Source organism: Prinia subflava, chromosome 23 (assembly GCF_021018805.1).
Source record: "Prinia subflava isolate CZ2003 ecotype Zambia chromosome 23, Cam_Psub_1.2, whole genome shotgun sequence".
NCBI lineage: Eukaryota > Metazoa > Chordata > Aves > Passeriformes > Cisticolidae > Prinia > Prinia subflava.
The window spans coordinates 169,094-190,326 of record NC_086269.1 but is presented as its reverse complement, the minus strand read 5'-3'; the positions used below and the strand labels follow the sequence as shown (position 1 = coordinate 190,326).

At 51.8% G+C, this 21,233-nt stretch overlaps 1 protein-coding gene across 1 annotated transcript; it reads right to left on the bottom strand.

Annotated features, from left to right (window-relative positions):
- Positions 1–3,515: 3,515 nt before the first annotated feature.
- Positions 3,516–19,295, bottom strand: SLC16A1 (solute carrier family 16 member 1). The gene is made up of 5 exons (XM_063418090.1): positions 19,146–19,295; positions 10,267–10,524; positions 6,746–6,889; positions 5,419–6,282; positions 3,516–5,020 (listed from the first exon to the last, which is right to left on the bottom strand). The coding sequence occupies exons 2-5, from the start codon at positions 10,481–10,483 to the stop codon at positions 4,755–4,757; spliced, it is 1,491 nt and encodes a 496-aa protein (XP_063274160.1). The 5' UTR covers positions 10,484–10,524; positions 19,146–19,295; the 3' UTR covers positions 3,516–4,754.
- Positions 19,296–21,233: the final 1,938 nt, after the last annotated feature.

The following is a 21,233-nucleotide window of genomic DNA, read 5'->3' as shown; positions in this document are numbered from 1 at the left end:
CCCCCTACCCTAACAAAGCAAAGACCACTCATTAACAGAATATAATGTGCACTGAAAATAACTGATGATCATCCTGCAGCCATTGATTCTCTGTCTCCTGTAATTCTGCTTTGCTCCTGTTAAGGGGCTGTTGTTTTTCCCCACAGAGCCCAGCCCAGGCAGCAAAGGCTGAGTTGTGGCCCTCTCCATCTGCCCACTCCTGTACATCCATCCCTGTGCCAGGCCATGCCACATGCAGGCGTCTCCAACATCAGGGCTAAATGAGGGTGCTCATTGCACAAGGGAGTTTGGTGTGTGTCAGGGCACAAACCTGGACACAGCCCTGTCCCACAGGCAGGCCAAGGTGGAAGAAGAGAAAGAGGAAGACTTCTCCACTGGCCAAGAGCTCCTGAAGGTTTCTCCTGCTCCTCGGCTGCAAGCAGGGTGGTTTGGGTGATGCTGAAGGAAGTGCCTCTGCAGTCATGGCTCATTTCAAAGCCTACGTGGGAGTCAGAATGGGCACTGCACAGCTGTGGTCATCCCCGTATACTCACTTGCAGTAGGAAGGTGGCAGCCAGCAGCAGCAATGTGGATGGCACTGATCACTCTGCCATTTCTTGGAAGTGTTCAAGGCCAGGTTGATGGGGCTTGTAGAAACATCATCTAGTGGAAAGTGTCCCTGCCCATGTCATGGAGTGGAATGAGATGAGTTTTAAGGTCCCTTCCAACCCAAACCATTCCATGATTCTGTAATTCTCTCTACCCCTGCCCCAGCCAGGGCAGAGAGCCACAGCCAGAGACATTGCTAGTCAAGGGACAGACAGACCTTCCCAGCAGCTGCCCACCCTACCTGTCCCAGCCCCACCAGCACCTTGGCAGAGGCTGGGAACAGCAGCATTTGTTTGCAGAGCAGTAGCCCAGGGTGCTTGGACAGAGCTGCACAGTCAGCATAACCCAAATCTCCCCAGAGAACCAAATAAAGGCCCTGGGCAGAGCAGGAGCAGGCAGGGACCCAGATCCCCTCCTCATGCTTGTCACATGAATGAGCTCTGCAGCTGGGCTCCCCTCTCCCCAGGAAGAGGATTGTGCTGCGTTGTGGGAAGGATTAGGCTATTTCAGGAGGCTAGGAATGTCTGTGGATGAAGGGCTGTGGGGCTGTCTGCCTCTTACAGTACCACAGGCACCACGGCCCAACATACCAGGGAAAATGGGCTCAAGGCAGCTATGGGGTTGGGGTGCATTTGGGCACCCTGCAGGGAGGCAAGGGAGGATGGCCCAACACGACAGCAGAGGGAGCAGCAGCTTCCCAGCCCATAACCACTGTATCCAATGGGCTCACCTGTGAACTGCCCCCAGATTCCCTAACAGAGGGAAGAAAGGAAAGGAGGGAGGACAGCTGGGGTCTGCCTGCCTCATCCCAGTTCCCAGCAGTAGTCAGCAGCTGGCAGCAGTTCCCAGCCAGCAGCTGACGCACCTCTTGCTCCTCTAGGAGCCCCCAAATCCCCCCAGCTGCTGTAGAGCATTTCTGGTCATCAACTTCAGACGTGTGGGAAAACAAACTGCAGAGGAATTAGCTCCCAAGTATTTCCTCAATTCTGCCTGCTATGAAGAGAATTTTATTTTGCTATCCCCCTGGAGGAAGGAAGGAAGGCAATGCAGCTGCATACACAGAGGAAACCTGTGGAAGAACGGGGGGAATCTGGCCAGCAATACTACCACTACTCACAGCTCCTGGCCTGGGGAGCAGGGAAATGCACGTCCCCATGCATGTACTGTGGTCCTTTGCAAAGGGATCATCCCAGCAGATCTCCATCTCCTCCAGTTATGCAGTGCAATGGGTTCAACCTGCAGGGCATCCCTGGAACACAAGGGCTGGTTTGAGCATCTGCTGCCCACTCACCCATAGCCATGGGTAAAGCCCAGGCTCCCATCCAGTTTTTGGAGCCCTGTGCCTAATTTAACTCCTGCTTTACAGGTATGCAGCAGTGAGAGAGGCTCTGGGAGCCCAGGTCATGTACTTCCCATCACTGCAGATAACTTCGCTTGCAGAAATAACACAACTCAATGTAGCTCTGCTGCTTCTGAGAGCTGAGCCATGAGTAGGCACAGGGACAGCCCCTGCCTGGTGGGGGAGGCTGGCCCAGGGCAGAGACTGTGCCCTAGAGGGGTGACATGCCTGCCATAGCAAGGACTGTGCTCTACCCCAATCAGGGCACTTAATAGTTTATAGCCTAATACAGGGCAAGAGTTAAGTTTCTCCATCCAATCCAACTGATACCTTCCTCTCTCACCTGCATTTCCATAGCATTGGATCATAGGAACAAGTCCCACAGGAGATCCTGGAGCAAGGACAGGGCTGACATCCAGCTTCAGACAGGGCATGGAGGTCACCAGTAGAGAACAACCAGGATTTACTACTCAAGTGTTCCCAGACAGCCACATCCAAGCAGGAGGAAATTATTTAAACACGTTCTTCATTAGAAGCAGGGTTGGCTTCCTGCCCCAGCTGCGTGAGCCTCTCCCAGTGGTGCTGGCTCCAGGAACACCCATGTCAGCTGTGAACACAGCCCAGACAGGACCCCAAATGCCCACAAGAGGTAAGGACCAGCAGAGAAAGTCTGAGCACATCCTGCGTTGATGAGGACACATGCTCTTCTCAACAGGCATCACCAATGCTTGGTATGGCAGAAGAGCCCAGGCCCTCCTGCAGCCCTGTCTGAGTCCCACCAGAGACCATCCCACACACAGAGGGGACCTTGTCTGTATCTACAAAAACTTGAATAACAGGAGCAGTTTCTCAGGGGTTGGTTATTGTGACATGAGCCCATCCCTGTAGTCCACCAGACACCCCAGATATGAAAATACAGTTATCTGGCTTTACAGTATCACAGCTCAGTAACTGTACAACATCCTCTTGTGCAAAATACTCCCCTGGCTTTATAACCTACAGTATTAAAAAAACCCCCACACCCAACAGTCCAGGCTGCTTTATGAGATACTTAGGGGGGAAAAGGAAAAAAAAAAAAAAAAAAAGACCATGCAGACAAGGGAGGGCAAGGAGAGCAGTTACAATGCACGGCCTGAACCTGCCACAGATCCAGGGACCCCAGAAAGAACAACTCTCTCAAGACCACCTTCATTTAACCCCTCATTTAGTTTCAGCCCCATACAGGTGTGGTTTCACTCAGATCAGAATAAAACAGATAGCAAGAGCATCCGTGCATCACTCAGACTTTTAAGTGCATGTCCCTCCCCTCACAATCACAAGGGAGTTCTCAGAGGTTTCTAAAACCAGAGTAAGTGAGGACAGTGTGCTGTAGCCATCCCAACTGCGAATCAAAGCCTCCTGTTCCAGATGAAAAGGGTCATCCTCCCTTCTCAGTATGTGGCCAGCTTCCACAGGGTGCTGGAGCAGCAGGTGGAGAGCCAGGCCCTGCCACAGCCCCACTCACCCCCTCCCCAAAACTGACCCTAAATCTATGTGATTGGGCACATAGAAATCACACTTCTAAGAAAGAAATTCAACATTTGATAGGTAAATTGTAAAAAAACAAGTTTATTTGAAAAAACTCAGCCTCTTAACATGAATTCTGATCAACATTTACTAGAACTTGAGAGCCATTAACCTGCTCCACGTACATTGAGATATTTTCCAACACTAAAAAATAAAAAATAAATACGTACAAATTCTTTCCTCCCCGTTACATGTCCTAGATGTGAGAGGTTCAGCATCCACCACCTTAAGATCTCAGTTGAACAGAAGCAAGTAAAAGAGGTTTCTCTAACAGATAAAAGAGCAAAAGCAGAAAAAGTCTCAGGGATATACCACCTCCATCCACCTCACCACTCTGCCCAAGGTTAGGCACCCAAAACACTTGGCTGGATGAGATGCTCTGGTGGAAACCCACCCCCCATGGGCAGGATGGGGCAGCACAGCCAACAGCAGCGTGAATGCCAGCACCAAAACCTGAGCCCATTTGACATCACCCAGCACTGGGCTGAGAAGAGGCACTATTGAGGCAGAGTGGGGAGGCAGAGGGGACCCCAACACTCCCCACAGAAGGCTTGGGCAAGCAGAGCTGCCACAGCCTTGGAGTGGGTGATGCTGCCCAACAAGAACTGCCACCACCTTTCTTCAACCTGAATATCCCATGAGAGAACAGCTACAAAAACAGGGATTTTAAAGAACTACAGTAGCTACACTGTTTTCAAAACATACCTAAAGACCACCTAAAGAGCCAGGAGGCACTGGGCACAGCAGGTGAGGAGCACATCACCCCATGCCCGCATCTCCCCCTGCAGTAAGAAGCGTGTGAAGCAGTATTCATCCTGGGCCGGCTCTGAAGCCCATCATGCTTCAACAAATCCAGTATCCTGCTTATTATGGCTTTTTAACAAAAAAACTCCCCAAAACACACCCATATCCCCCCACCCCCCAATCCCAAGCAGAATACAGAGCTAAAGTACAGTTTAGAGTTAAGGCTCCTTCAGATTCAGCTAGATACGGAGACTGTAAGGCACATATTAGTACATTCATGTTACTGTTAAAAAGCCAGACTGTAAAAGCCCCCCTGCCCCTGGACACATGAGGATACTGCATGTGTAGTCCTGTTACCTTTGTTTAACACAGATGGAAAGACAATTCAGAGCCTGTTTAAAAATGAACACTCGGTTTAAACACTTCTCACGGCCACCCAGCGCCAGCGGAGCTCTGCCCCAGCCGCCGCACCAGGGCAGCAGCGCTTCCCCGACACTCCGGGATTAAGACCGGTCCCTCACATGCGGCTCTCCTCCTCTTTGACATTCTTCTGAGGTGAGGGAGCCACATCATTTTTAGCCTCTTTTTGCTTCACAGCCTCATCAATGTTGGTCTCTTCCTCCTTTCCTTCCTTCCTTGCTTTCTCCTCTGCCTTCTGCTCCTTTGCCACCAGGCGATAGTTGATGCCCATTCCGATGAAGAGGTAGATCCCAGCAATGATCAGGACAACTCCGCAGGCCCAGTACGTGTACTTGTAGTCACCATACATGTCATTGAGCTTCCCTAAGAGACAAGAGAAGGGACAGTTTAGCAAGATACCCCCAGAGCAGCTCCGGGTCATGGAGATGTTCCCAAGAGCAGCCCAAGACCATCACCATCACATTCAGGCAAGGACCCTTTCCACATTCCCTTATTCCCCACTCCCCTACCCTGTACCAGGGGTTCAGATCCCACTTCCTGGGCCATTCCTCAGATGTTGGGGTGGTCTCCTGACCACTGCCCATGGCTCAAGTGAACCCACCACCATTCAGCAAGTCCAGGCAGGACAGCCAGAGTTAAAGAACTATAGAATTGTTAAGGCTGGGAAAGACCTTTAGGATCATCAAGTTCAATCACCAACCCAGCACCACCCCATTAAAACCATGTTCTCAAGTGAGTTCTCCAGGCACAGCACACCCTACCTAGCATAGGGGGTCCCAGAAGCACAGGGCAGCACTCCACAATGGTCACCAGGCCAACAGCGCTGGAGAACCGCTGAGCTCCCACCAGGTCCATCAGGGTCTCAAACAGGATCGAGCTCAGCCAGCCAAAGGCAAAGCCAAAGAAGCCTGCATAAATGCAGAAGCCAGCATAGCTGGTGGACATGGGAACCAAGAGGTGGCAAACCCCATTGTAAATAATAGAGATGGCAAAGAAATACTGGATGCGGGGTCTGACCCACTTGGTGTTTGCCACCAGTCCCATGGAAGGTCTGGCCACCATGTCCACAATGGCCAGTATGGAGAGCAGGAAGGCTGCAGAGTCACTAGGAATCTTCTTGCTCTTTGCGTAATTGCTGAGGAAGACCAAGGGAGCAAACAACCCAAAGAACATGATTACATTGCCTGACAGATAGAGCAGGAAGCCCCTGTGTGTGAATAGAGACAGGTCCAAGAATTTGTTGATTGTCTGGAAGAACGAGCTCTTCTCTTTCTTGGCCTTTCCATCAATGAGGTCTGTGCTGGTATCACCATCATCCTTTTTCCCAGCCTTCCCGGCCTCCTGCTGCACTTCCTTATTGGCCTCTTTCTTCAGCTGATCTGGCTTGGGACCTATGGGCCGCATCAGGGATCCAGCCACGCAGCAGTTTAGCAGGAGGCCACCCAAGATGAGGAAGCTGCCACGCCAGCCAAATATGCCGAAGAAGAGTTGGTTGACGGGTGCCAGGGTAGAAAGGAAGACAGGGCTGCCTGCCATCGCCAGCCCATTGGCCAGTGGACGCTTCTTGAAAAAGTACTTGCCGATCATAGTTAAGGCAGGGTTCAGGTTGAAGGCAAGTCCAAGACCTGCAGGAGAGAGATAAGAAAGGGCTCAGGGCTTGGACGCCCCCAGCAGCACTGGCAGAAGGGCTGGTGCGACAAGCAGCATTTCACAGCTCCATTTCCAACTTAGAATCATGGAATCATTTAATTTGGAAAAGCCTTCTAAGATCATGGAGTCCAACCATTGCCCTAGCACTGCCAGGTCCACCATTAACCCATGTCCCTAAGTGTGACATACACATGGCTTTTGAACACTTCCAGGGATGGTGATTCCACCAGTGCCCCAGACAGTCCATTCCAACACCTGACCCACCCACTTCCCAGCTGCATTAGCAGGAGTCAGCTCCTGCTACCAGCTAAAGAAAAGGCACCCAGGCAGTGACTGGACAAAGAACCAGAATTTATGCACATTCAGACATCAACTAATAATTACTTGAGGCTGAAGTTTCTCCTTTCACTGCCCCACTAGAGCAGAGCTATCACTTACCCCCTATGACCCCAACGCAGAAGTAGAGTTCCTCTACCGTGTTGCAGAAGGAGGCTGCGATCAGCCCACAGCCGGAGAGGCAGCCGCCGGCAATCATGATGGGCCGGCTGCCATACTTGTTCACCAGGATGCTGCTGATGGGACCTGGGTAAACAAAGGAGATGCACCCAGAGAGGAGTTATCTTTGCATGACAGACCAAACACACACAAGCACACTGCAGCTTTACTGCCAGAGGATTCCAGCTTTCACAGCTTTGCTTCTCCCAGTGAGGGAACTGGGGTAAGGGGAAAGGGCAGGAGGTTCAAAGGCAGCTGGAGATAAGAGAATCACAAAATGGTTTGGATTGGAAGGGACTTTAAAGATCATCTTGTTCCAACTCCCTGCCAATGGGCAGAGACACTTTCCACTAGAACATGTTGCTGCAAGCCCCATCCAACCCAGTCTTGAACACTTCCAGGGATGGGGCAGACAGACCTTCTCTAGGCTTCTCTGTGCCAGGGCCTCATCACCCTCAGGGAAGAATTTCTTCCTAAATATCTAATCTAAACCAACCATAACAGAGAGAATTGTTGAAGAACAGAAAGCTTTGACTTCTCTGAGCAAGTCGCCTTCTGTGGGCTGAAACAGGAGCTGCCTGGCCACCAGCTGCCCGCAGAGACAGGGCTTTGGGACAGGCTGAAGCTACCTGCCCCATGCTGTGCTGTGGGCTCTGCCCTATTGCAGCCACCCACCCACCATGGGCTGGGGCCTCAGCCACAAAGCAACTGCATATCTCCTGCCAGAGATTTTGGGTCAAGATCAGAAAAAGCTGTGAGGAAACACCTTCTCTGGGTGCAGGTGAAGCCCCTCAGGCCTTGGGGAGAAGCAGCACTGACCCAGAAGGGGTGTTTCTGTTTTCACTGCTACTCCTAAGGCAGACAGGGTCCAATTGCCCTTTTAAGTGCTTTACTATCAGGAGCTTTAATCCAAAGCAAACAGTGATTAGAGACTGCCAAGCATGCTCTACAGACACTAGAATGTATTTAAATACACTGAATGAACATCCATTGAATATTAACAGACCTTGTTTTGCCATTAACAGACAGGGAGGTTGTCAACATGTTATTCATGGGTCCTCGGATGGTACTTGACCTTTTTGCCCAGTTTAAACAAAGAGCAGGTTACAGAAGCCTTGGCACTGCAGAGGCTGCCTTCAGCCCCATGGCATTCTCCTCTCTGCTACCAGAGGCTCCAATGCAAAGCCACCAGGAATGGGCCATGGGCCTGGTCCTGTGAGAGACGGCAGCAGCAGCACCTGGGAGCTGCCACATCATGAGTCCCACAGAGCACTCAGCACTTTGCAAAACCTGGACCTTGAACTCAGCAAACGTGATGCCCCTTAACAGAGTCTGAAGGCAGCCACAGCCTTTCCTCCAGGAAGTCCACCTGGGAGCAGCAGGCTCCAAAGGGCAATCAGCAGGAAGCCACGCAGCTGGGCAGTGCCAGGCTCTCTAGGGGCAACTTTCTCCATACCTTCCTTTTTTTAAAAGGAAAAGAATTCACATCCACTCGATTTTCTAGATTCACAGGAAGCGTTTTTGAGTAAACATTACGTGATCTAATTTGACTGCTTGGGCTGCCAAAAACATGGAAGCAATGGAATCTAATGCCAACATGGAGCTGACAATGGGGCATTTGATACCATGACATCCATGCATCCTGATGGTGACTGCACAGGGCAGCTGTAGGGAAATGTGCTGCTTCCTCACACCTAGCCCTGCCCAGGACAGGAGCTGCCCCAGTTCTGTAAGATTCCATCAGCCCAGAATGTTCCTCCAGAGGATGAACTACTTTTTCAGCCTCCAACCAAGCAGGTGTCCTATGAGACAGGGAAAATGGGATGCACACTGAGACTCCTGCACTGCAATTCAGACTCTGTAAAGGGTCTGGTTTCAGGCAGGAATGACTGGGGCAGCAGCGGTTCTTGTGCTTCAGCAGCTGGGGGATAAATCATAGAAAATCCTGAGGTGGAAGTGATCCTCAAGAATCAAATCCAACTCCTGGCTCTGCACAGGACAACCTCAACAGTCCTACCTTCTGCCTAAGAGCATTGTCCAAAATGTTCCTTTAGCTCTGGCAGTCTTTGGGCTGTGACCACTGCTCTGGAAAGCCTGTTCAATACCTGACCACCTTCTGGGGGAAAAAAACACACCCAGGTAGATCTGGGGTACTTTCAGCATCCCTGCCACCAGCATATGGGCAAGTGGTTCAAGACCAGCAGCTGCTGGAATTTAATGGCAACAGTTCAGTGGAAGCAGGAGACAGTATTACCATGGAGGGAGGAGGACATGGGGACAACCACAACTCCAGTACCAGAGGAGGGAGTTCTTACCCCTGCTGCCAGGCAGCTCCAGACAGTGCCCCCAGAAGAACCAGTTCTGAGCTATTGGGACAGGAGGAATGGCCCAGATTGGGTCTCATTAAGGCAGTTACACGCTTTACAAGCTTGTTACAACATTGGAGCAGGAAAATGTGCTGGTCGCTTCGCTAGCTGAGCGAGGACAAAGCAGAGCCTGTTCCCAGCAAAGGAAAAGCCTCGTGCTCAGCCGGCAGCTGACGTCAGCACCTTTGGATGCACAAATCCAACAAGGCTGCAGGCAACTCGCCAGCTGGGGACTGGCAGCAGGGACAAGCTCCCTTTTGCCTCTGAAGTGGCCACAACGGCAGGCTCACAGTGTTTCTTTTCAGCCCAGCACAACACTGTGTTCGCAGGCACATACAAGACCCAGCATCTAGAGACCAAGACCACTCTGCATGTTCCTCAGCCATTAAAAAAAACACAAAGTACCCAGCTTGGGAATTAAAAGCCTTCAAAAGGCAGCTTCTGAAGGATGGGGGAGGGAGGGGAGCTGTTTTAGTTTAGGTGGGTTTTCCTTATTCTGCTCATGTCTCTGTATTTCCAGTGCACATTGCCATCCTCAAACAGCACAAGCTGTCTCTTGGCACCATCAAGCAGTTACATGTGGCGTGAGACTTCAGTGCACTCTAAGCACAACTGACCCAATGAGAAACTGGGGACAGATCCCTAGATATACCCACTATTCACCAAATTGGAAAAAAAAGAAAATCAATGTCTTAGCTGAAAGACAGTGCCCTGAGAGCAGGGCTGCCACATGTGACACGGCAGCTCCCCAGCCTTCAGGAAGATGCTGAGAGCAGACACAGTATCTCCAGCCTTCTGTAACAAGGACAAGGGCAGAATTACACAAGTTGTAATTCCCCGGAAAGATTTTACAGCTTTGCAGAGGACAGATTAACCCGGTTTTTGCATTCTGGGCATTAAATGGAACTTTTTGAACAACCTCCTTTAAGAAAACTCATTAAGGGAAGTTTTGCTCTCACAAAAGGAGAGAATTCCAAGCTTCAGCAAAATTTTGGTTGTTGTCATTACAGTCAGGTGGAAATCACCAGCCCCAGCAGGAGAGCAGCATCTTGTGCTGTGATGAAGGAGCACATGTACCACTGCTTCCAGCCCACTTACCTCCTGCATACATTACAGCCAGCATGATGGAAGAAATCCAGGAGACTTTGCTGCTGGATGCATTGAAGATAACCTCAATCTCTTTGAAGAACACTGTGATAGATTTGGGGAAGGCATAGGAAAAGCCAATGGAGATGAAGGCTCCGATGACCACAGCCCATCCCCATCCTCCTTCAGGAGGAGTGTATCCTTCGGGGCCTCCAATGGGCGGTGGCATCTTGAATCAAGCCGGCGATGATTCAGTTGGGGATCAAAGATCTGCAAACGACAAAGTGTTGCCTCAGCTGAAAGCAGAATCCCTGCTCCTGGCATACAACTGCACTGCTCAAGCTCAGTTTGCAAGACTGGCACTGCACCAGTGCCCCCACCACCATGAGGAAAGCTGATCCGTGAAGTGAGAGCACTCCAGGATCACCAGCACAGTGGGCCACCCCAAAGCACACGCTCAGATTGCAGCTGGCCTTTAAGAGCCCAGTCAGCACACATTTTTAAGTGACGAATTTAAGACATGACACCCTGACCTAAGCTGGAAAGAGCAGGCAGTGTCTGTAACAGCAGCCAGGGCTCATCTGCATAGGCAGAGCTCCCACAGCATCTCCAGGAGTGCAACCCCAGCACTACAAAATCCCAGGCAGCCCCAGGCCACCTAGAGCAGGAGCTGCACATCAAGCTTATTACATGCAGACACACTGAGGGGAAGTAAGTCCCCAGGCATAAGTCAAACAGGATACCCCTATTTCTGCTGCAAAAGGGCAGTTGGGTGTCACAGCACACCTTCCGTCACTAAAGGTCAGGGGCTGTGGCTAAACTTAGCCTGAGCAGTGACTAAGGAAGGCTTCAGTATGCCACCAAGGAAGGAGATGAATCCACAGAGCAGTCCCAGCAGAGCCTGGTTCCCCTGCTGTTCAACCCTGTCAGGGCACCTCCTGACCCAACTACATCCAAACCCTCCTCAATCAAAAAGGCTACAGCAGGTTTCACAAAGCACACAAGTAGACAAACAATTCACCTAAAAAGCTCAAAACCAGAAGCAACTAGAAAGCAAAATGAACAGGAAAATGTCATTCAGGCTTGCTGAAGTGTTGAATCCTCTAGGAGAGGCTGATTAGGAGCAATCCAGAAGCCATCAGAGTAAGGCTGCTCATGCATGGGCCCACACTGCAGCAGAACTAGATCACACTCCTGAGCTGCTGTTACTCCAAATGTAGGCTGGTCGAGATAGCTGAGAGCAGCACAAGGCATCACAGCAAGGAACCGTAACAAGGGCAGCTGCTCACAAACAAGGGTCACAACATGAACAGCAACAGAATTCACTACCAGCCCCAGAACTCCTGTGCACACCCAGGAATTTCAGGAAGGCATTTTCTGATGCACTGCAGCCCTCCCCAGTCTCACAGCCAGAGATCTCCTCACCTCACCCATCCATATTAAGTGCACCAGCCCTTAAGGGGCAACATTAGACTCCAACATTAGAGCCTGGCCCTCACTCCATACGTAGCTCTCTGTGCTCAGGTCTGCACTCAAGGAAAAAGTCACCTTTGAGTGGGAGAGCCTTTTCCAGAGCTCCTGAGGCCATACCAGGCAGAGTGACAACTTCAAAGCAGTATGGTGAGGCTCAGAGAGGTGCAGCCTCCTATTTATAGCCTGTATCCACCCCAGCTCACAGCAATTACCATCTCATCCATAGCTGCTGACATGCCAGCATCTACCAGGCACATCCCTGTAGCACACACTACAGGACTACAGGCTCCTGCCTTCTCACTCACGCCGTGTCACTTGGTGCACATCCAAGGCTGGGATCCCGGTGTCCTGGTTGAAGCACAGCTAGTGATCCAGAGTTGTGGGGAGATCCTGATCCTTCCTACCTGGCACTGGAGGTACTGGTGGCAGTTATCTGATACAGCACCAGGTTTGCCAGAGCCACCTGACCATGGTGATGCCCCAGACCCATATGGGCGCAGAGGAGGAAAAGCACAGGAAGTTGGTTTCTGTAAGCTGCTAAGACTGGTTTAGTGTTACCCAGACAATGATTTTTCACTGGCAGGGTATTTTCCTGCATCCTAGCCAGTGCAACACATGACCATCACGTGCAACTCCAAGCCACCCGCCACACCAACAAAGGAATCATTGACAAGACGCTGCCCCTGGCACGTCCACAGCTGAACTATGCCCAGGAGCCAGAGCCCGCTTCTTCTGACTTCCTCTCTGGGACTCACCAGGATGAGCATCTGTGGTGTCTGGCTGCAGGCAGATCCTTGGGCCAAAACACACCTGTAGGCACCCACCTGGGATGAGCAGCCACCGAGGAAACTGCCAGGCTGCACAGAGACTCACGGTGCAGCCTGGTGTCTTGTAACAGAGCAGCCCACCCACCCACCATAAGCACTGGGAATTGCTGAACATGCCCTCCCCACACAAGTTGCACACTGGAGTCTCTGCCGCCTCTTGCTTTGAGTCACACTGAGCTTTCACAGCCTTTAGTGAACCCTAAAGCATCATCTAACCACACTGATTTATCCAAAATTTTTGAAAGCTGAAACTGCCAGGTGTTGGCTATAAAAGCTCCCAGCAAGGAATATAATCTACTTGTGAGCACTGATTAAAACTACAGGCAATAAAAGCCATCCAAGGCAAAGGCTGAGTGTGTTCTGATGAGGTGTTGGGGATTCTTCCCTTTTGTTCCTGAGACATATACACTGGTTTAATTCTTCCACTGCTCCCAAAGAGCTCAAAGTGCTCCAAAATGTCTGTGGCTTGGTTAATTTATTTTTGCTTCCTCTACAAGCAGCATTCCTCCTCCGCAGGTGCTGAAGTGTCATCTCTCTGTAAAATAAAAGACTTCTGGCAGGTTAGACATGACCTCTCTTGCATTGCTGAGGCGCAATGAAAAACCTTGAGCTGAACAAGGTTTTCAGACCAAAGATTCCCAAACACTAGGGAGTTTACATGAGGACTTGTGCATGCCACAACACTTTTCCCTGACTCACTGAAAATCCTTATTAAGAAAGACCAGTTTTAGAAGGCTCATCCTCCAACCCCGTGAGGCTTCTTGACAATTTACTCCTTGCCCCCACACAGAAGTAGTTTCAAACAAGTGAGGAAAAAAAATAAAGCACATGTAAGGCAGCCAGCCCAACTGGAAAGATTCCCTCCCTTTGCAAAAAGAGAAATTAAAACAAACAAACAACCAACCAACCAACAACCAACCAAAAAAAAAAAAAAAAAAAACCCAAAAAACCCCACAAAAAAACAAAAACAAAAAACAACAACACACCACCACAACGAATCAGAACACATCGCTATGACATTTTCAGCTTTGTTCTGGAAGAACTGCAACATGTGAGACATGATTAGAAATCAAATTCACAGCTGCCAGGCAGCCAGCTACAGTTTGCCCTATTAGGAAATAAAATAACCATATTTGCAGTAATTAAGAGTGATGAGACCAAGGTGTGAGTACCACAGCTGCTCCCTATAAAAGCACTGACTAATCTGCAGGAATGGGTAGCCTACAGCCACACTCCTCTGCGCAGTAATATGTAAGAGCAGGAATTGAGGCAATGAGGATGGTATCACCTCAAAACAGATCCCCCAGGAGACTAAAGCCATGCCATCTCCCAGGTCCCACCAACAAGCAGTTATCCTCTTCCTCCAAAGGGGCCTGGAACAATATGATTTCAAGACTTTTAGTTACATAACGCAGTAAATTGCTGTGCTTTTGAAAGCTCAGATTGGCAGGATTCCAGCACAGAAAGACAGACGCTTACATTTATAAAGTACTGCAAATTCCCTGAAGTATTTTTGGGGCAAAGCCTTTATTAAAGTGGCTCACACCACTCCTTTTTGAGGTCAAAGGAAGAGGGACATTACCCATCCAAGCAGAAGCCCTGCTGAGGCACAACACACCTCTGCCTCTTCTTATACACCCCTCCAGCTCAAGGCTTCCCTACACTGTATATACACCAAAGTGGCATCTGCTGCCCTTTGAGCTCACAAAGCCCTTCCCCTCTGAGAGCACAGCTCTCAGAGTGCCTGGGAGCTGGAGCAGGGCAGGCAGGGAGCCTCAACTCTTGCTCCCACAGAAGAAGACAGGCAGAGAATTCCATATCTTTCTCCTACAACCCATCATCAGCCTAGTACGCACACAGGCTTGTGCTGCTGCCAGCAGAAGTTCATCTGGCATCTTAGCAGGTATGAAATCCACAGTGGCTCATTCCAGCCCTGCTGTCCTTGCTTCCTGCTTTCTGCTTCTCTGGTGTTCCCCCAGCTTCTGAGATGGACATAGCATTGTTCAGAACAGGATCTCCACCACGAAAAGATGTCCAGGGATGTCCCAGCTATCCAACGTCCATTTGGGCCCCTTGTGCCTTGATCAGCTGGACCCAGCCTTTGGCCTGGGAATGCCAACACTGAAACACCTAGGCCAGGCAGGATGGGCACAAAGCTGCCCCTTGCTAGCAGCACAGATGGCACTCCCCAAAGGAGCTCTTCCCTCAAGCCCTCAGCAGAAAGGGGGATGCTGTTCCCCAGGAGCCTGTTCCCATCAGCCCAGCCCAAAGAATTAGCAAAAGGATTAGCCACATCCACCCCTCCCAGCACAACCTCCCAAGCCCAGTTCACTACAAGAGGCTCTTCTAGTGCTCAGCACAGGGCCATAAACATCCGTGGGACATCTGCCCAACATGGAGAGCTGGCAGGCCCCCAGCATTCCTTCTGATCCCTGAAATTAAATTGAGATCTTTTAATGGGGAAATGAAGGGGCTAGCAATCACTAGCTGTTCACAGCCAGTAACACTCTATAGCTTCAAAATTGGCTGTTTTCTGGCCTGAAGCAAGATGAAATAGATTGTCAGGAGTTGAGACACCACTTTCACCAGTTTTAAGCAGTTTTAGAGCATTATGCGCAGAGCTCTAATTCCAGCAGGCACCCACTGCCGGGGTTTAACCTGGCAGCACATGGCCTACGTGACTCCCCAGCGCTTCCGAGGGCTCTGCACCAGGACAATAGTCAATTGAGGCCCTGCTCAGCCCCAGCCTTTGCCACCGGGGTGAGCCAAGGTCAGCAGCACAGGCAGGGCTTGCTCAAGGCCAGCACCCCACACAGGCAAGCTCAAGGTTTTGGCCAGAAGCAGCCCAGCCCACTCAGTGCCTCTTCCCACCAGGGATGGCCAAAACACTCCCAGACATGCCCCGGTCTGCCGGCCCGGTGAGCCAACACCAGCACGCAGACAGACAGACGCCATGGGGCACAGCATTGGGAGCTGCCCTCCTCCAGCTCCCCCACTGGCAGCACGAGCCTCAGCCTGCAGAGGCACAGATCATCCTGCTCACTCCACCGGGCACAACCACGGACTTTTCCTGGACACTCACAATTGGTCTCTCTGGTGGACACAGCCCCTAAAACACTTCCAGCATGGCACAGGGCATGAAAGGCTGCAAGCTGCCCTGCAAAGTAAGATGTTGGGATAGTTTGTTGGCAGCTTTGGGGGAAGCCAAACAAACAGAGAGATGAGCGAGTATTTGTGTCCACCAGAGAAACTCCCATTTGAGGCTACTGTGCCTGGTTGTTAGCATCAGCAATGCTCAGTAAGGACTAAGCATCTTACTGGTCTGAGAAAGCATAAAGTCAAGCTTAAGCAAGCTACCAACAAGCCCAAGTGCGAAAGCCTGGCTTATTTCTACACCAGAGCCTGGCTGTGGTCATGGGTCTTCTAGAGCCCTCTAACCAAAAAACCTGCAGCCAGAGGGGTTTCCAGACCAGTTACAAGAATATTACGTGAAGCAAGCAGCTCTTGCATGTAATCTGCGCTCACATCAGCTTCAGCCTCCAGCAGAGCACCTAGAGTCCCCTCTCTGTCTCCCTATCTCTAGGGAAAGGGATTCTCCCAGCACCAGCTGCCAGCCAATCCCTTGTCTCAGGAGGGGACAGGGGGTGCTCAAGCCCCTGTACAAGGTTTCCCAGGTGACACCCTGAGCACAAGTCATGTTCTGCCAGGACACAGAGCTGATCCTCCCCACACCAGCAGTGCTCAGGAATGCTCCCAGGACATCCTGTGCCCACCCGGAAATCCTCAGAATGAGAAAAATGTAGTATGGAATAGCATTGGCATTCTTTCATTAGAGACCCGCAATGCCAGCCAGACAGCTCCGGGTATCTTGGCAAAGCAGGGTGCTGCAAAATCAAAAAAAGTCACAGCAGTCATCATCAAACAGAACTGGCTGCCCCTTCCCTAAGAGCAGGAGTCTGAGCTTTGATACCAGCCACTGCCACATTATTGCTACCTTTGAGCCAGGATGGAGGTGAGACATGCACACCAAGGACTCAAAAGCACAAGGGTGGTGGTGGGACAGGAGGTCATACCAAGGACCCAGTAGTACACGGATGGAAGTGGGACACTCACACCGAGGATCCAGCTCTAAAACCAGGACCAAGGCAACACTGGGATGCAGGCAGAAGAGGAGGCCACACCAAGGGCCCAGTAGCACTCTGGTGTTTGTGGTTTCAGTAATTAACTACAGCCCCACGTGGATTTTCCTTCGCTACAGAGCAACTACTCTGCAGCGGCTCTAAGGACACAGTGAGTCATGCCAATACCAGTGGTGAGAGGCTCCCACTTTCTTAAGAGTCTGCTATAGGCTGATTCCAGAGGAGGAAATGGGAAAAGCCATAAAAGTGCAACAATAGGTTTGCACTACAGGGCTTAATGAGATGCACCTCCCAAGCCTACGTGCAGCTTTTCAACTCCTCATAAAGGAGACATAAAATGACAGCATGAAAATCACTGGGTATTTTCCACCTTAGCTGCCAGATAAATCAGGCCAACTGTGCCAAATAGGAGCCAAGAGAAAGCACATGCGACCATCCACACCTTTTCCAGGTAACACCTCCTGGAAGGAAAAAATGTTTCACACCTTCCCAAGGGTGACAGAGACAGCCACGACTTTGGGGCAGGGAGATTTGTCATGCAGTAGCAGAACTAGTTTGTAATTAGGAGGTCCATGATCCCAGCGGTTCGTCGAAGAGCAGAAAGGTTCCTTCCCAACAAATGCACTATCAGGAGTTTGGGGAGTTTCTTTATACCCAGCACACCCCAGCTGTTCCCTGCCCTAGCCCATTTCTCAGCACTACTCCTTTCCTTCCAGACATAGCCAAGGAAATCTCGGTGCAAAGACACCCAGGAGAATCTAACAGCACTAAATTACCTCACTTAGCATGAAAACGGGATGCCTGTGCACCACAAAAAGACATAAGGCTTTTTGTGAAAGGCACAAACCCAGAGTCATTATACCTACTTCCTTGCGATGCAACTAAGAAAACCCACCTTTTTCCTCAGAAGAAACTTAAAGCTGGAGAACATGAGTAATCATTGTGCAAAAAGTCCACATTTAAAGGGCAGGGTATGAGCACTCAGGCCATTTACTGTTTCAGGACACAAATCCCCACCTCTTCTGCTGCAGATACAATTCACAATTACTAATCCCCTTTGCCTGAGTCAACTTTCAAACTCTCCAGGACTGTTCACTTTCATGATGCATTTGGGAACCATTCAGCCGCAGGACTCCTGCCCGACCTGCAACACCCACCCTGGGTGAAGCATTCCAGCAGCATGTCTGGAGCCCAGTCCAGCTGAGCTCCCCAAGCATCTCACTCTGGGGCCAGCAAATACCTGCCAGAGGCCACCAGGCTTCAACCAGAGTTGACCCCAGGACCAGAGCTAGTAGGTGCTGGCTCTAGGAGCGTTCTGACAGCCCTTTGCTACCCAACGAGTGTAAGCTACCACTGGCCACCAGTGAACTCCAGCAGCCCCAGCTTTCTGCTGCTGGTCACGACAATGCCTCACCGGCTAAGTGATTCACACACCGGAGGGTGGAGGCATGCCCCAAACACGTATCAAGAGGCCAGCAAGACCTTACTACCACCTCCTCCCTGAGCAAGGCAGAAACAAGCGCTAAAAGCACCTTTCCTGGAGCCAGAGCACGGTTCTGCAGTCCATTCTGCACAGCCAGCAGGGGATCACGGTGCTGAAGGACTTGGGTGACTCACCCAACCTGAGCAGCCTCGAATGTCCGAGGTCCAGCTCTGAGCACCTGCCAAGAGGAATCGCCTGAACGCCGGTGTGAGCAGCGTCCCGATGTAGTGCTCACCCAGGTGCAGGAGTACTCCCCATGGGGATGCGGGGTACTCCCGTGCACCCCAATACCACAGACATACTCCCAGGACATGGTTTCCACGCTGCTTTCAGGCCCTCCCTGTCTTTATCAAGGGCCAAACACATACAGTGATAACCTCTTCCCTGCAGCCCAGCGTTTATCGAGCACCCTCAAATGGTGCGGAGATTCCTCACGCGGCCCCACAAATACGCTGGGGGAGCGGCCTAAGGGGCCGGGCAGGGGGAACGAGGAGCTCTCTGGGACAGGGAACCCCCACCTCAGGGCAACTGGGCTACCCGGGCCCCTTGAGGCCACCATCATCCATCCTCACCGTTCGCCGGGAGGAGGCCGGGGAAACCCCAACTCCAGAGCGCTACTGCCGATAAGAGAGGGACAAGGGCGGTCGGGGGACTGTGGGATCCTCACCATGCGGCCATACCAGAGCGGGAACAAAACATGGCTCCCCCCCTCAGCTCGAGGGCGGGGAAGACCGAAGTGGCCAACACAGCCAGAAACACGATGCTGGAACTGACCGGCCGCACGACAAGGCGTGGGGGCGGCCCCCCGCCCTCAAAAACGGCCCAGGACCATCACCGTCCCCCAGGACTTCCAAGCCGGGCCAGAAACCGCCAGAGTGCGTGGGGCTCCCAGAGCCGATGGCCTGACCACGAGGCCCTCCCGCCTCACCCGCCCGCCCCGTCGCGCCACGCGGGCTGCCCGCGCCCTACCTGCGGGTGCCGCCGCCGCCGCCGAGTGCAGCCACCCCCGCCCCCGCCGCTATAAGGGCGGAGGGGCGCGGGGGGCGGGAGCGGGGCGTGCCCGGCCCAGCACCGCCCCCCACGCGCCACGTGCGCCTCGCCGCCCCCCCCCCCGACCCCTGCCGCCCTCACGAGCCCCGCGGCCGGCGGGCCGGGCCGTGCGCCCCGGCACGTACTGCCCCGGCCCCTACGGGGCCCCGGTGGCGGCGGGACGGGGACTGAGGCCGGGCGTGCCGGGAGGCCGAGCCGGATGACACTGCCCGGCGCAGCGGCAGCGCGGGATTTCCCTGAACTTGTCCCACGGAGTGCCTCGGTTCAGGAGTTCCACGCGCGGGGTAGGAACAAGGGGTCCCCTTGCCCCTCGTTTTTGGGCCCTTATCGCTCCCGGGTGTCCTGGACACGCTCCCGAGAGTCCTGATCCCACTCGTGGGGTTCCTGGCCCTACTTTTGGGGATCTGGGCCCTGCTCCTGGGGGGCTCCCACTCCCAGGAGTCCTGGCCCCATTCCTGGCATACCTGGCCCTGCCTCCGGTGGTTCTGGACCCCTTCAGGTGCAGATTGCTGAACAATGTCTGCATTAAAACCCATCAGCACTTAAAAATCCATTAAAAATATAATTCATTGCCTGACGATTGTGCTTTTGTGTTCACCACAACATTTCTTAGCGTTTCCAGCCCACACTGGCAGCTGTGTTCCCATGAAGGTAAGGACAGGGAGGACATTTGTGGTGGATCACAGTTATTTCAGCTGGGCCTTTGTGCCCATGAATTTGAAGGTGCTGAATGCCCTCACCATTTCACTCGCAGTTTGGTTCTGCAGGATGAAACAGTCCCAGGCTCTGCATGACAAACACCTCAGTGTGTGGGAGAGGCCCTTGCTGGTAGCATTCCCATCCCAAGCAGAGCTCCTCTTCTCTGGATGCAAACCAGCCTATGGCAGCAGTGCATTCCATGTTCTTCACTCCCCATATGTCCCAAGTCCTGCACGAAGGGACTGTTACCCAGGAGTGTTTTCCTCTGGCTGCTGTATCCCAAAGCCTAATGATGCTACTTGATTTCTGGGTTGCATGTCTAGTGCTCTAATTTGTTTTACAGCCAAAAGAAGAGTTGTGTAGTTCAACTGTGAGTCAAGGAAGGGAAAGAAGGGAATAAACAGTGACACTCCACGGGTGGAGACGGAGCAGCTGTGGGGAGGTATGAGCACTTCCATATCAAAGGAACCACTGCTTCTCCATCACAGCAAGCATGGTCATGGGTGTACGCTGAGCATGTTGAGGCACTGAATGGACCAGGTGCTTCAATAAAAGACCAGGGATTACAACCATCTCTTTCACCCACTTCTGAGGCTAGACAGCATAACCCAAAGTGAGTGGGTGGGAGCATCTCTTGATCCATCTGTTCCTGTGTGACTGAGCAGGGAGAGGCCTGCCCTCTGTTTTGCTTAGACAACAAGATAAATAATAATTCAAAGGGGCAATTGTAGATCAAACTCAAAATGCCACTTAGCTCTGCTGTTAAGATTCTACCTAGGCTCAAGTGCTCTGCTCTGCAGGGGACGAGCAGTGGGAAGTGCTCTGGTGGATCCAGGTGGGACATGGTCTTCCAGCTTCCTGTGAGAAGACCCAGTACTGCTGGGACGAATGAAGCCAGAGAGAATGTCCTTCATCTGGTACTGATGTGCAATGCCCCAGTGTGTGGGGCATTGCACATTGCACATTTAGAGTGCAAAACAAGAGGCTGGGGTTGGCGGAGCTCGAGTGAGCAGGGAGCTGCCAGAGCAGTGATGGACTGGAAGGACAGGTGAGAAGCTTCAGGACACCTCTGCTGTTCCTGTTCCTGCTGCTCCTGCTGCTTCTCCATCTTAAGTGAAAATGGGAAGGAGTCCTTCCTGCTCTGTGCTGCTGCATTCTTGTCTGCTTTAAAAGACGGATTTAATATTAATCCTATTAGGAATTTTTTTCTTGTGAGGAAAACAGGATATTATTTCAGGATATTGGGCAACAAAGCTGTCCTTGAAAAGCAACACTAAGCAGCCTCACAGTCCTGCTTCTGACTGCATC

What these genes read in the sequence shown, in the direction of transcription:
- SLC16A1 (XM_063418090.1), bottom strand. Translation starts at nt 10,483, where the DNA reads ATGCCACCGCCCATTGGAGGCCCCGAAGGATACACTCCTCCTGAAGGA. An exon ending in GGCTGTAATGTATGCAGGAG is followed by an intron (nt 6,890 to 10,266) that starts GTAAGTGGGCTG and finishes TTGTTTACCCAG; the next exon opens with GTCCCATCAGCAGCATCCTG. An exon ending in TCTGGGACCCCCTATGCTAG is followed by an intron (nt 5,021 to 5,418) that starts GTAGGGTGTGCT and finishes CTTGTCTCTTAG; the next exon opens with GGAAGCTCAATGACATGTAT.